The sequence below is a fragment of the Mycteria americana genome, chromosome 3, assembly GCF_035582795.1.
Source record: "Mycteria americana isolate JAX WOST 10 ecotype Jacksonville Zoo and Gardens chromosome 3, USCA_MyAme_1.0, whole genome shotgun sequence".
NCBI classification, from domain to species: domain Eukaryota; kingdom Metazoa; phylum Chordata; class Aves; order Ciconiiformes; family Ciconiidae; genus Mycteria; species Mycteria americana.
The window spans coordinates 50,593,856-50,606,827 of NC_134367.1; the positions used below are offsets into that span (position 1 = coordinate 50,593,856).

At 36.3% G+C, this 12,972-nt stretch overlaps 1 protein-coding gene across 5 annotated transcripts in view; it reads right to left on the reverse strand.

Moving 5' to 3' along the window:
• Positions 1-12,972, reverse strand: part of ATG5 (autophagy related 5) — a 112,800-nt gene that overhangs the window by 25,606 nt on the left and 74,222 nt on the right. For 3 of the 5 annotated variants that reach the window (XM_075498474.1, XM_075498473.1, XM_075498475.1), the window contains one exon: positions 2,948-4,698. The exons of 1 other annotated variant lie outside the window; for it this stretch is intronic. In XM_075498474.1, coding sequence (XP_075354589.1) covers positions 4,562-4,698 — 137 coding nt within the window. In that variant the 3' untranslated portion in view covers positions 2,948-4,561. Of the gene's footprint in view, positions 1-2,947; positions 4,699-12,972 lie in introns of those variants that run through there. One more of the 5 variants, XR_012775218.1, reaches the window with a different exon arrangement.

A 12,972-nucleotide genomic window follows, 5' to 3' on the forward strand; every position in this document is an offset into this window, starting at 1 on the left:
AAAAATCACTTCAGGAATCTCTTTCCTGTCCAAATAAACAGAGACTGCTAAAATCAATGGCTGAAGTCACTTTCTAAAAGCCTTATTATTCTGATACAGCCACAAATTTTGCATCAGAAATATTGGGGGGGGGGGGGGGGGGATATTTTCCCCTGAAATACGCTTTTGCGATGTCAAGAATATAACATTACTTTCTCAGTAAAGACAAAGTAATTTTGTTTTTGCTGGAAAAAGGGGTAGTACTTGCCAGAGATCCACTCAAACTTCACATTTCATCCATTTGCAGCACCAGAACGACAGCACTCACAGGAGACCTCACGATCACTAATGTGGTTCTCCTTCTGGCATAATCTGATAATCATCAATATTAATATTAGAGTTATACAAGTATGTAATCAGTTTTAACATCTACATATGGTAGCATACGAATAAATTAATTCTGTAAGCTACTGCTAAATTTCCAAGCAAACTAACATCTAGGTTCTTTGGAGAGTTTAAAATCATTACAAGTAAAAATGTTCAATTTGGAAAGTACCTATGAAAGGGATTAATCTATCCTTTTCTTGTCCAGCCCCTTGATTTGGTAAATGATCACTGGCAAGCTGTGACATTTGCTTAAAACATTTTCTAAAGTGAAGAGTTATGTTTTAGCCCTAGAAGTCTTCTAAGAGCGTGCTAATACACTTGTACAGCCAAGATGCAGATTTTTCTAAATATCGAAACTGAAAAAACACCAGCTATCGTCAGTGCTATAAACATGGAGTTGTCACTCAGACATCATTCACCATATAAGGAAATAAAAAAAAAAAAGAGGCCATAATTATTATGCAGGATATAAATAATACTGGAAGTGATGATCAAGAGCCTTCATCAGCTGATAGGTATCTGGCTGTCAGAGCAAAACACGCAGGAACACCGAACTGAAAGGACTTTCCCAGTAACTGAGTCCAATGACTGCTGTCACAGGCAAGCGGCTTTCATTCTTTTCATAACTTAACCTTCACATCGGCTTGCTCCACAGCTCCCAAAACTCTTAGTGGAGAAGTAACTTGGTTTGAAGTAGCTCAATAGTTTTCCTTTCCATACATTTATTAATGGCTAGTTCATAGCATGCTCCTGTGCCTGATCTGTTCTTAAGATTTAATATTTCTTCACATTCCTGAAAGATTTCCCAATCACACCAATACATATTCCCAGCAGTATTTGCATTTCTGCTGCTAAGGTAGCACAGTCCCTATACCAGCCCAAAACTCTCCTTTCCCCACAGGGGTGGTCAGAACCCCCCACGCTATTCCACGTGAGAACCTCTGCCCCTGCAGGCAAACAATTCCCTCCCCTTTTCTGAATTTTCTGTATCTAATGGGAACCCAGGATTACGCATGCTTTAGCAGCATAACGTACCATTGTACGAGCTCTACTCATTTTCTAGCAGAAATCCTTCTCCTTAGTCTCTATGCCCACTCTGTATATTCAGTTCAACATCTTTTCCCATTCTCCATTTTTCAGGGTTACCAGGCCTTCACGTGTCAAGATCACATTCTTTCCAGTAGTGGCAATGTCATCTGACTTTTTACCAGTACAAATTTATTTTCTTTAGTATGCTCCTATTTTTTTTTTTTTTAACAAAGAATTAATGGAAATTAAATTAAAGCTAAAAGAACCCATTTCTTAGTCTTCATTAAAAGGCATTGCCTTGTGTGCTGACAGTGGGCTGAGTGACAGCCAGTGGTATCAAAGAAATCATTGGAAAATTCACTCTTTCTTCAGTGAACATTCAAAAACGGAGGTAGCCATTGCCAAACAACATGAAATACAGTGAAGACAGCAACAAGCTCTGTGTTTTGCTCTTTTTTTGAACTATAAACTTAACTTGCTTATCAGATACACTTAAATTCTAAATGCAGAGGAGTGTGTGCACATGTATTTGGCACTTTTCCTTAGCATTGAAATTAATTTAGTGAGCACTATGTTAGTTTCTGACCAATTTAGACCAAATCTGTTTTTTTTCCAGAAGTTACAGCATTTCAAAGTGAAGAAAAATATTTAATTAAGCCACAGTGCACCTTCTTTTGCTATTGTTATTCACATACTAAGTAAAACAAACTACAAAAATGTGATTTAAATCAGGTAAAGCGAAGACGCCATTTCATTTTTGTGATGATGTGCTTTTTAGATACACGACCCAACCAGCTCTTTGAGAAGCTACTACTTATTAAATATTAATTAAATGTTTTTGTCACTCCGTGACAAAGATCCTTATTTAGCTGGAAATAAAGACAGACTCAAACTCTGGTTTATTTTTTAATAAAGTTTAAATAGTTAAAATAAGATGAAAGAGTATGTTTTAAAGCCAAGCTATTTCTTAATTCCATGCTAGGCCTCAAAAGTTGGATTTACTAGCAAATATGGGCCATGAGAAGAGAGCTGTATACTTGAAATGCTGGTGTAGAATATATTAAAATAGCCAGTGACTTACTCCAGCTTACCTTAAAACAAAGGAAACACAATCTTTACAGTTTTTTAAATGTACTGCCTCTTATCCTGATTAATGGAAAAATTATCGCTACAAAAGACTTTTTTTAATATGAAGACTCTACAAAATATTTGCTTTATCCATCGGCAAGACTTTGAAATTCTCCAGAATATTTAGATGTGTCTGCCTAAGAAAGTTTACAAATGCCAATCCAACACTGTAACAAAAATTCCAAACAGAACTGGAAATTAGAATAACTCAACCAAATCATCCCACTGTAAGAATATTATATTTCAATTCTGCATAAACACAGATCAGCATGATTTGTTTTGTTTGAAAAATTCTTCATGACCCACAGAATACAGCATAGGTTTATTTCACTATTACCTTTTCCCTTCCATTTCCTTAATGCTATTTCCTCATTTACATTATACACTACCAAATGTATAAATGTATTATATACATTATACACTACCAAATTTGTCTACTGACTTTTTCTGCCCTTGGGGCTTTTTTTAGCCTCAATTCTATTCTCACCCAAGGAGATCCCTCTCCTCTTGCTTCTTAAAGAGGTTTTTGTGTGTCTGATTGATTTTCATTTTCTTCTTTTTCAGATACAGGAAAGTATCCTACCATAAAGGGAGCACGGAAACAAAGCAGAATGGGAACAGCACTGGGAGTTAGTGGGACATTTGCAAGCCAAGACTTTGAGTAGGAACTTCAACAGCTACTATTTCTGAAAGAAAAATGTCATGCTTTCTTTATATTTGATAATATTTGACATATTTGATAATACGTCTACTATAAACATAGTCTTGTGCCACAAACAGCCACAAACTGCAGACAAAGCAATATAGCACACAGTTTGATTAATTCAGTGTAACACAAAAAAGTGGTAGAGTCCTAGTAGCAGCTGCAATGGTAACAAACATTTAGAAACCAAAGCAATCCAATAACCTAAAAATACATCTGCTAAACTAAGGAAAAATCTGTGCAATGATATTAGAAGCTTCCAAATTTCAGACTGATTGCTCAGGGACCACAGTAGAAAACTAAACTCAGATGCAAGGAAGTATTAGCTTGGAAAAGCCTCAGCTTTCCAAAATTCAAAATTGTTAAAAAGCAATACATCTGTTCATCATTCAATGATTTAACTGTTTTCTATTCTATGGGAATAAACAGCGGGATACAATCGTTTGCAACATTCGTTTACTTTTTTTTTTTAAACTTTTTCAACTAAATTAAGAAAATATTCTTACAGAAAAAAAAATTTAGATGAGCACAAAGAAATGCCATGACAAATCCTGAGACAAATTATCCTACATCATTGCTAGTCTATGAAAACTGGTTTGAATAATAAACATACTGGAGTATTCAGTGACAGCATACAAATCAAAAGTATTTGTAGATTATTAAGTTGTGCATGTTTTTAAATGACAAAACATGCTCACGGGTTTACTTTAAAATCTCTCACTGCTTGTTATCAAAGTTAAAAGATCATTTGCATACCAATACATATACTGTAAACATGAACTTCTCATTAAGGAAAGATGGGTTTACAGTAATTTGATCTTTTACAAAAAGCTATTGGTAACTGAATCTCTCAGTGTCTAACTTTCTAGAAAATTAAACCAATGTTTCCACTCTCAAAGTTGAAACACTACCGCTTTAGGAAACAGCCCTGTTTATTTGTTAATCAGAAATACAATCAAGTGGCATATTTCCATTTGCTCTTCGGCTGACAGTTTCAGCTTCATTATATTTTACAAGAAAACAGCAGACTCGCAGAGGTCCTGTAAATTCTTTCATATCGCAACTGATTTAATTACAGCGGTGAAGAAAAGCAGCAGTGATGCAAAATAAGATCAGCCCAATTGCCCTTATCTGATGATAGGATCTCTCTTCCTGTTTGGCTTGCAGCAGTGAGGACTTCTTGTTTTGTTTCGTTTTTTTGTTGGTTTTTTGGGTTTTTTTTTTTTTTTTTTTTTTCTGGTCAGGCTGCCTCTGTCAAGACTGACAGAAGCAAGAAGTTGACATGCCCTTATAATTCCAGCTTGAGAATGATCCTCATACCACTATAGCTGAGTTTCAATCAGTAGGTCGGGGAATGATACTAATGTGGAGAAAATTATCTGGATAGCTCATATGTTCACTTAGCCACTGTATGGGTGTTTCCAGCATTGGCTCAATTCCATGAATCATCACTTGAGTCTTCTGCTCTCCATCTAATTCAAAGAAAAAGAGAAACCACTAGTACACCATTCAAAGTTCACAGAAAGATTAAACATTTACTTATACTTAATTTACGGTAGATTTAATTGGTGTTACAGAGTTTAACATTTAACAGAATGAAAAGCGGAAAATATTGGTATGGAGAAGGCTGAGATTTCTATCATCTAAAACAGAAACTTTGAGTTAAAATTAATTCCAAGAAAAAAATTGGGTTAAAACGAAACTTAATGAAAGTGCCACTCTTCTTTATTAGTTGCAAGTGTTTTTTTCCTACAGTGATCACAGCTTTGTGTCAACACAGTTAAGGCATATCCATCTCGCCTGGCTATAAGCCATATGAATTTTACACAGATCACACTTAAGATGTTGAGCTTCCTAAAACATACTAATAAAGTTGTATTTTTAATACTGTGATCTCCTGAAAAAGCTGCACTACATCTCATGTGTCACACACATAATACATGTAATATTCCTGAAGTAATTTTGTTTTGCTAAGAATGATGTCCTTAAGTCTCTAGCAGTATTACAGAGTTTACAACTCAGAAGGCTGAGTTGGCACCAGCTTTTTCTCACTTAGTTTCATCTCCTGGAAAAGCGAAGTTAGCAAACGATTCCCAGTATGACAAGAATATTTTCTAAGAATATTTCAATTCTTTTTATTTATACTTGTCCCAGAGGATGCAAGTACTTTGATCCTTTGATTCAAATGATGGGAACCAGCTAAAGCAACTGACATAACCCTCATGAAACGAACTAAAAAAAAAAAAAAAAAACAACAAAAAAATGAAAATTTATTTCAGAGCCTTGAGATGAGAAGAGCATCTGAAATATGCTCCAAATAATGGTTAGGGGAAAAAGAAGTAGGCAGTGACCTTTTACTGTTTTTATACTATACTCTGGCATTCTCACATGGACCTACCACAGTGAAATCCACATTCGGTGCTCAAGAAATATCACTGCCTTCTCTAATTGGCATTTTATGCCCCCCTCAACTGCCTATACTACAGAACAAACCACCACGCTCCCCAAGAGTTGCACGGAAGAGAGCAGAATCTAGAAGTGAAAGTACCATTACTGGCTCTTTCATTCAGCTAGCCCAGTTGTAGCCTAATTCCTATTTTATAACATAGATAAAATCTTATTTATTTGGTAACCAAAATGATTTGACAGCTGCCTGAAGAAGTTTGTATTATAACCGGGTATCTATGCCAGTACAGGCTAAATCAGACAAGGAAGAATCATCCTTGAACATGCTGTTGACTTTATGCTAGTAATAATTCTTCCTGCAGAAGCAGACAGTTATGTTTGCCTAAAATAAAGCATTATGCATTAGTTACATGTTACCTACATATGGCACCATATTCCGTACAAATTCTTGATTAAATATATAAAGCTTGATTCTCTAAATGGCATAGTATACACATTATCACACTAAGTTAACCACAAACAATTACTGGTTTCTGGTTTTATTGCAGACAGGTCAGAAGAATGCAGCACATCATTTAAAAATAAACTTCTGGTATTTCCAACCAAAGCAGGTATTTATTGGGCTGAAACATTACCAGTCAGATTGTCAAAACTATGAACTCCAAAAGAAAAGATCTCAGAAACCAAGTTTTTGCACTGAGAAGTTAGGGAACATCTAAATATTTTAAATATTAAAGTAACTCCCAAATATATGTATTTAACAATTTCAAATTAAAATCTATCTATGGTATTCCATAAATTGGCCACAGAGTTGGTAACTTTTTGACATTTCATAGTATTATTTAATTGTCAGAAACAACTAACTTGCATTAACAGACAGATGGCAGAATGCTGTTTTGGCATTAGTACTGTGCTAGCCACCTCTACATAGCTGACTCTTCTTAAAAACTTGCACAAAAGATAGATTAAAAGCTTTAGAACTTCAGTATCATTTTATTGTAATTGGAGGAAAGGCTTATAAATGATAAACACTTTCTGTGGCTCTTCTTTTACTGTGTGACAGAACATTTTTGGATCTGTGTGCATGTGCATACTAACTTGATGCCTCTTGCTTAAAAATGAAATGCAGTTAATCTGGGTGTCCCCATTCCCTGCTCCCTGCCCAACTTTGTCCGGTTCTTATACAAATCTTTTATTCTGTTCCTCAGCAAACTGAGAAAGTCTCAGGGGTCAATGAAGAATTTACAGTTTAATAAAAGTCTAAATCTCTGCATTAGCATTGTTTGTGTTCTAGTGTTATCTCTGACAAAGCATCACTTCTCCTTACTCCTTTTCCCCTTGAGGCTTGACTAAAGAGATCTTATCTACCAATTCTGCATTTACTGTAGCCTTCTTTCACAAAATCCATTGTTTTTACTTTAGCATTCTTCCCTCCTTTTGTTACTAGGGACCATAAACTGTCACTTAAGTCACATTTACCCAAACTTTCCTCAACTTTCATGTTTTCAGTAACTTCCCCATTTTGAATCACATACAGAGTGTCTCTCTTATAGATGGCTCCTCTGCTTTATGTAGCAAAAAGTTGTCAACAGCAAATACACTAAAAAAATTACTGGAAAATATTCATTTTCTCAACAGCTGTCTAATTCGTATCCACCATTACCACTGTGATCTGGGTTCTGGATGATTTGCTAGCTATCATGAAAGCTTCATCCACCTGGTTTATAGATACAATAGATTTACATAATATTTTTCCTTCCATTACTGTTCATAGTCTTAAGAGTTGTAGCTTATTTTGTGTGCATCTTGACACACCAAGTGCTGTCCCCTTCTTTCCCACCCCATATTCTATGATTACAAAAGGTCTTTTTAGACTGACAAAATGCCTCTATGAAAGCGTACAAGTTGCTAAACACAACGTATATTTAAATGAGTAGTGTAAGATTTAAATGACTTAATTACAGAGAAGATTAATGCCATTCTATGTCAGTGGACCAGGCCTATAAAAATTAGGGCAAATAACTCTACTCATCTGAAGTGCACGGGGTCCAGACCTGATAATGTCATTACTGCCAATACCCATTTTACAATATTCGGCAATGTAGTAAAAAAACCCCAGGATTTCCTCAAAACGAAGAAGTTCAAATTTTCCAGTCACCTCAATGACTTTTTTTTTTTTTTACTTTTAAAATCATGCTAGAACTGAGTTACATGTTAGCTATCATATGACCTAAAGATGCTTTCTTGTGCTTTGTTGCAAATTAATCTCAGGAAGAAAATGAAGTGGAAATACCAGAAAAAGCATAGCAATACATGTTTTGTAGGAAGTTTTTATAATGTGTGTACATAGTAGCTATTTACTTAAAATCAGAGTATTTTTATATTACTGAAGTGATGCACAAATAATAAATACTGTTTTGGCATTTACAAAAAAAAGCTTCAAAACCAATTAAGTCATCTCCTATCAGAGTGGTTGTCCCAGGACTAAATGATTTTTCTTTCCTTTCCCTGTGGAAATCCATGAATATGAAGGCACTATAGCCCCTGAAAGTCACTAGTGGCAAGTGATAAGCACAGATTATAAAGCTTTTTGGTAAAATTTAACAAAATTCCGTCCCCAGAAGTCAGTCAACTATGCTTACATGTTGTGTACTAATACATTTTTGAGACATTTCAGATCACTGAATTTAGACACTAACTCAAAGGCTGCAACACTTAAAGTAGGTACCAGACCCAGGCTAATAAATCCATGGCTAATAAAACCATGTAAAGTCAGAAGAGTCTTCCAACTCTGTACAGAAAATGGAGAGAAACAGGCAGCTCTGAAGTGAAGGGTTTAAGAAGAGGTCTGCTTCTCCATCATTTATAAGGTGCCTCAGTGTTCCTGATCAGGAAACCACCCTGATCCAGCCAAAGAAAGTATTGGCAAAGGACTCTCTTTTGCAGATAAGCATCTGCTGGAAGGAAGCAAAAGATAGTGGCTGTTGCATCTCAACAGAGTCCTTGAGGCAGTGGCTCACAGCCCGCCTCAACCTGAGGCAGCTTGAGTCCACTCTCACTTCTTTACGGAGAATGCCCTAACTACTACAGTATTTGCTGTTGCTAATCCCAAGCTTCCTCTAAAAACCCTCAATGTTCAAGAATCAGTGAGACACAGAGAAAGAACAAAGAAGAGAAAATCTGTAGTCTTCAGAGAAGGTAGGAAGACGTGCAATGTCATTGTATCACATGGGAAGTTTTTCTGTTTCCTTTAGCTATATAAGTTATTGCTTGCAAAGTAAACCACTCAATATTAGGAAACAAAATAATTTAATTAGCTTATTCAGCATCAATTCAGATTGTTACAGATACCCCTGATCTAAATACATTTTTCTACTGAATTATCTTTTTATTTAGAAAGGAAGAATTAAAGATGGAGGGAAAAGAAAAAATTGGTTTTGAGATAGATTCAAGTGCCTCAGAGCAGAATAGTAAGAAGGCACTACTTCCAGCAAAGGTACGTATTTCAGCCATTTTGCATTCCAGTTAGCACCACAACTCTCACCAATGCTGCAGCTACATACTCCCTTTCACCTACACAAGATCAGCTCCTCTAGCCAGACTACATCTGTGATGCACCACTTAAAATTCTTTAGTGGGATGACATACCTCCCTTCTGATTTGTGGCCTCTAGCAATCACCTGTCAGGGCAATTTAGCTGGCTTAAATTCTTTCACTGATAGACAATACAGGCTATTCAGGATTTAGCAAAAAAGTCCCTGGAGTACTTCTATTAGAATCCTCTGTATGTAAGTCCTCTGCATAGCCAGTCCCGAAAACTGCCTGTAGTCATCAAGATGGACAACGCAGAAACCACAGCTTCTTATTCAGGGCAGCACCACTTACAAAATTGGCTTTAAAACTCTAAAAAGGGAAATAGAACCCTATGCTCCAAACTAGGAGAAAACAGTGAACTTCTTGCATGATACAAGGCCACAGGACTATACTGGACAACAATACTAAAAAGTCTAAGGAGTAAATATATCCAAGGAAAGTGTCATACAGTAGCAGCCTTATGAATAATGTAACAGAACTAGTCTCCAGCTTTTTCATCTGTGAAGCGGGCCATAAACATTTGCTTGCTTGTCTTCAGAATACATCATATGTTCTGGATTAGATGATACTAAAGGTATTCCTGACAATAGGTTATACCACACTGTAGGAAAACTCATCTTGGGTCAGCTTTACAAGGAGCAGAGTTCTCCTTTTGTGGTTGTGGTGTGGCTGCTTTCCTTTCCACATCTCCTGCTCCTCAGATTACCAGGCAGGAGAACTCAGATTAGGTGCATGTACCTTGAAGCAGCCAGAGCACTCCTTGACAGTGTGTGCTCAGCAGTTGGTGCCTCGGACATCTCTGAATCTGAAGAGACACCCCTACATCTTCACTGGAAAGATTTTTCATTTACCTCTTCAGGATCTTTTAGGAAATTGCTTACAGATACATAGATTTCAGTAATGTGCTTCACATGTAGATGCAACCACTAAGTTCATTACTGACAGATATTGCTGACTCAATTTTTAAAGCCTAAAGCCAAAGCTGGGTGGGGCTAAGTCTCTGGCAAGCAAAGGTGAAAATTTCCTTCTTCAAAGCCAGACTTCTGGTCTAGCGCAGAGGACGGCATATGAAACTATCTGCAATTATTTATGAAAGGCTACACTGTATTAGCAAGCGAATTCAGAGACTATGTTCTAACCCGTAACCACAGGTGGTAAGAAAGAACTGGACAGTGGTTGAAGTTATCCTTCCCCTCTCTAGGCACCTCAGGTTGGATATTCTAGGACATACAAAGAAGAGCCAGCCCCAGACAAGCCTCATAGTCTAAAGAAGAAGTACTCCAGTGACTTCTGCACCAGTAGTAGAATATAAATAAGCAAGCACTTGATGAATGTACTTCACTTTTTGCACTTGTAAGTAGGTAACAACTCTAAAAAGCCCAAAACCTCAGTACTGTCAGTAATAGTTCAGTTTGATAAAGGGATCTTTCAACTGCTAGCGCTGAAACTGATGAATAACATCTAGCTCTTCAACAGGAACCTGTCCAAAACTGAAAACAGCTCCAGTGTCTGATACTGAAATGGACAATGACTGGATACCATTTACAACAAAACAAGCTTCACAATTATTTTCATTGCATGTGCTACAAAAGTCACATGTGCTCATAAAATATCCATAAACTTAAAAAAATTAAGCTAAGCGGTATTTATGAACATTTTGACATCACTTTTGTAATACTTACTTTAGCCAGATAAATATTTTGCCATAAATTAAAAAAGATGTTCTTTTCTCAGTGAGCAAGCTTAGATACAGAATTAATTCATCCCATCTATAAATCAAATATTCACACTTTGCTTTTCTTAAGTATCTTTTAAAAAAAATATTAGAAGTTAAAACATTATTTCAGGCTTTTCCATTCATACACTGAAATCTAACTGGAACATTTCTGCAATCAGTTTCTGGCATATGTATGTGTAATAGCGACCAAAGTACAGAAATATGGCGAGATGTTCAGATTCCACAGTAATGATGACCTCAATATAAAGGTCTCAAATAGAAAAACAAACTTGTATTTTAAACAAATCTTACCTACTCAGCTGAGTACTAACAAGTGCTCAATACCTACGCAATTTTATGGGAAGTGCGTAAAAAAAACGTTGAGTTTGGTCAGATCTCTTGGCCAAACAATCACTTGCTCTTTGAATGAACTCAGCACAAGTACGTCAGACAGTGAAAAATTAAAGTTCTCTTTACTGATACAAAATATTTTATATTTAAGAAATGATAGCTTCAAGGTCTAAGGTTACTACACATTCTGTTGAGCAGGGGTTTTTTTAGTTAAAATTTTTAAAATAGGAATAAAATCTTAGCATGAGTTTTCAGAAGCTTTGCACTAGCCTATTTCAGCCATCATATCCCAGGCTTTCCTTACTTTTCTGTGAATTCCACCCTATTGCAAAAAGGACCCTGCTCGTCACAGTAGTATGCTCCATTGTTAGAAGTGACTCATTTTCCATAGTAATCTTAACATACTTTTTGCCTCACTTTAATCGCACATAAACTACCAAAATCCTTATTCCCTTCCTCTCCCTTAATTTGGAATAATTATCAGTTTAAACAGAAACACAGATGATATATTGGATCACAATCAGCAAGATACGCTGTTCAGTATCCTCTGACCAAGAGCAAGAACACACAAAAAAACCTGCAAAGCCAACTCTAAAATAGCCTAGCCACAACAAAAGGTTGCTCTGACCTCAAAAATTTAGAGGCTGATGTGTGACACGAAAGCACAGGATTGACTTTTCCTTCCTGCCTACATATCCCACCAGCCCTGGGGAAAGCTACTGATGGCTGATTTCAGGTGAAGAACTCGCACACAGAAATACATGGTCAATGCATCATTCAGAACAAGTCTTTATCCCTAAAATGATTCTGTATCTGGAATAAACATTGTTCCAAATACAAGATGTGGTCTGGAGAATAAGAACTTATTCCTGGATATAATCCAACTGCCCAATATGAATATAAACAAACAATCAGGTAGATCTGGTTAACTGGCAGCAACAAGAGAGTATCTCTCATTTTAACCATTGGTAGTAACATGAGTTGAATGGCTCAAACTGAAGGTCACAGTTTTCCTAAATATATGTTCTCAGCTCTGGATATTCTTGATATCTACCCAGATATCCCAGAGAGCTTTTAACTACGGCAAGTTCCTGACCTCAAAAGACAACTAATGGTAAATAAAATCCACGACTTCGTATTTTGTTTAAAAATCTCTTTTAAGAGGAATGTTAATTTTTAATAGGTTTACTGAATGACTCCTTACAGGTAACAGAACAAGAGTGCTTAACCTATCTTTTCTCACGCATTATTTTGATTTTTAAAATTCTTCTCCAAAATAAACAGTTGAAAACATCAGCCTCTCTCCATCCTGGAATGTTTTGTCATTCATACCAAGTGTCTCAATTTCACCCTTACAGCACACCTTGATGTCATCTTACCACAGCCTCTCATAAGAACTACTGCTTCTTAGTCCAAAACACTGTGATAGAACTAGACCTGTATCAACCTCAGTGAACTCTGTTCTTGCAGAGTACTTGACCACAAAAGCCTAACTCCAGGCAAGATATCTCAACTATTCCTCCATTGTGACACTGTCATGAAGTCCATATTCACTGACTTAGCTTTAATTACTGTTGTATTTCTTTACATGGTTTTGACACAGGCCAGTTGGCTGATCTCTACATGATCCTCTCGTGGCATAAACATCTCCTACTTGAGTTTAGACATTTGTGATTTA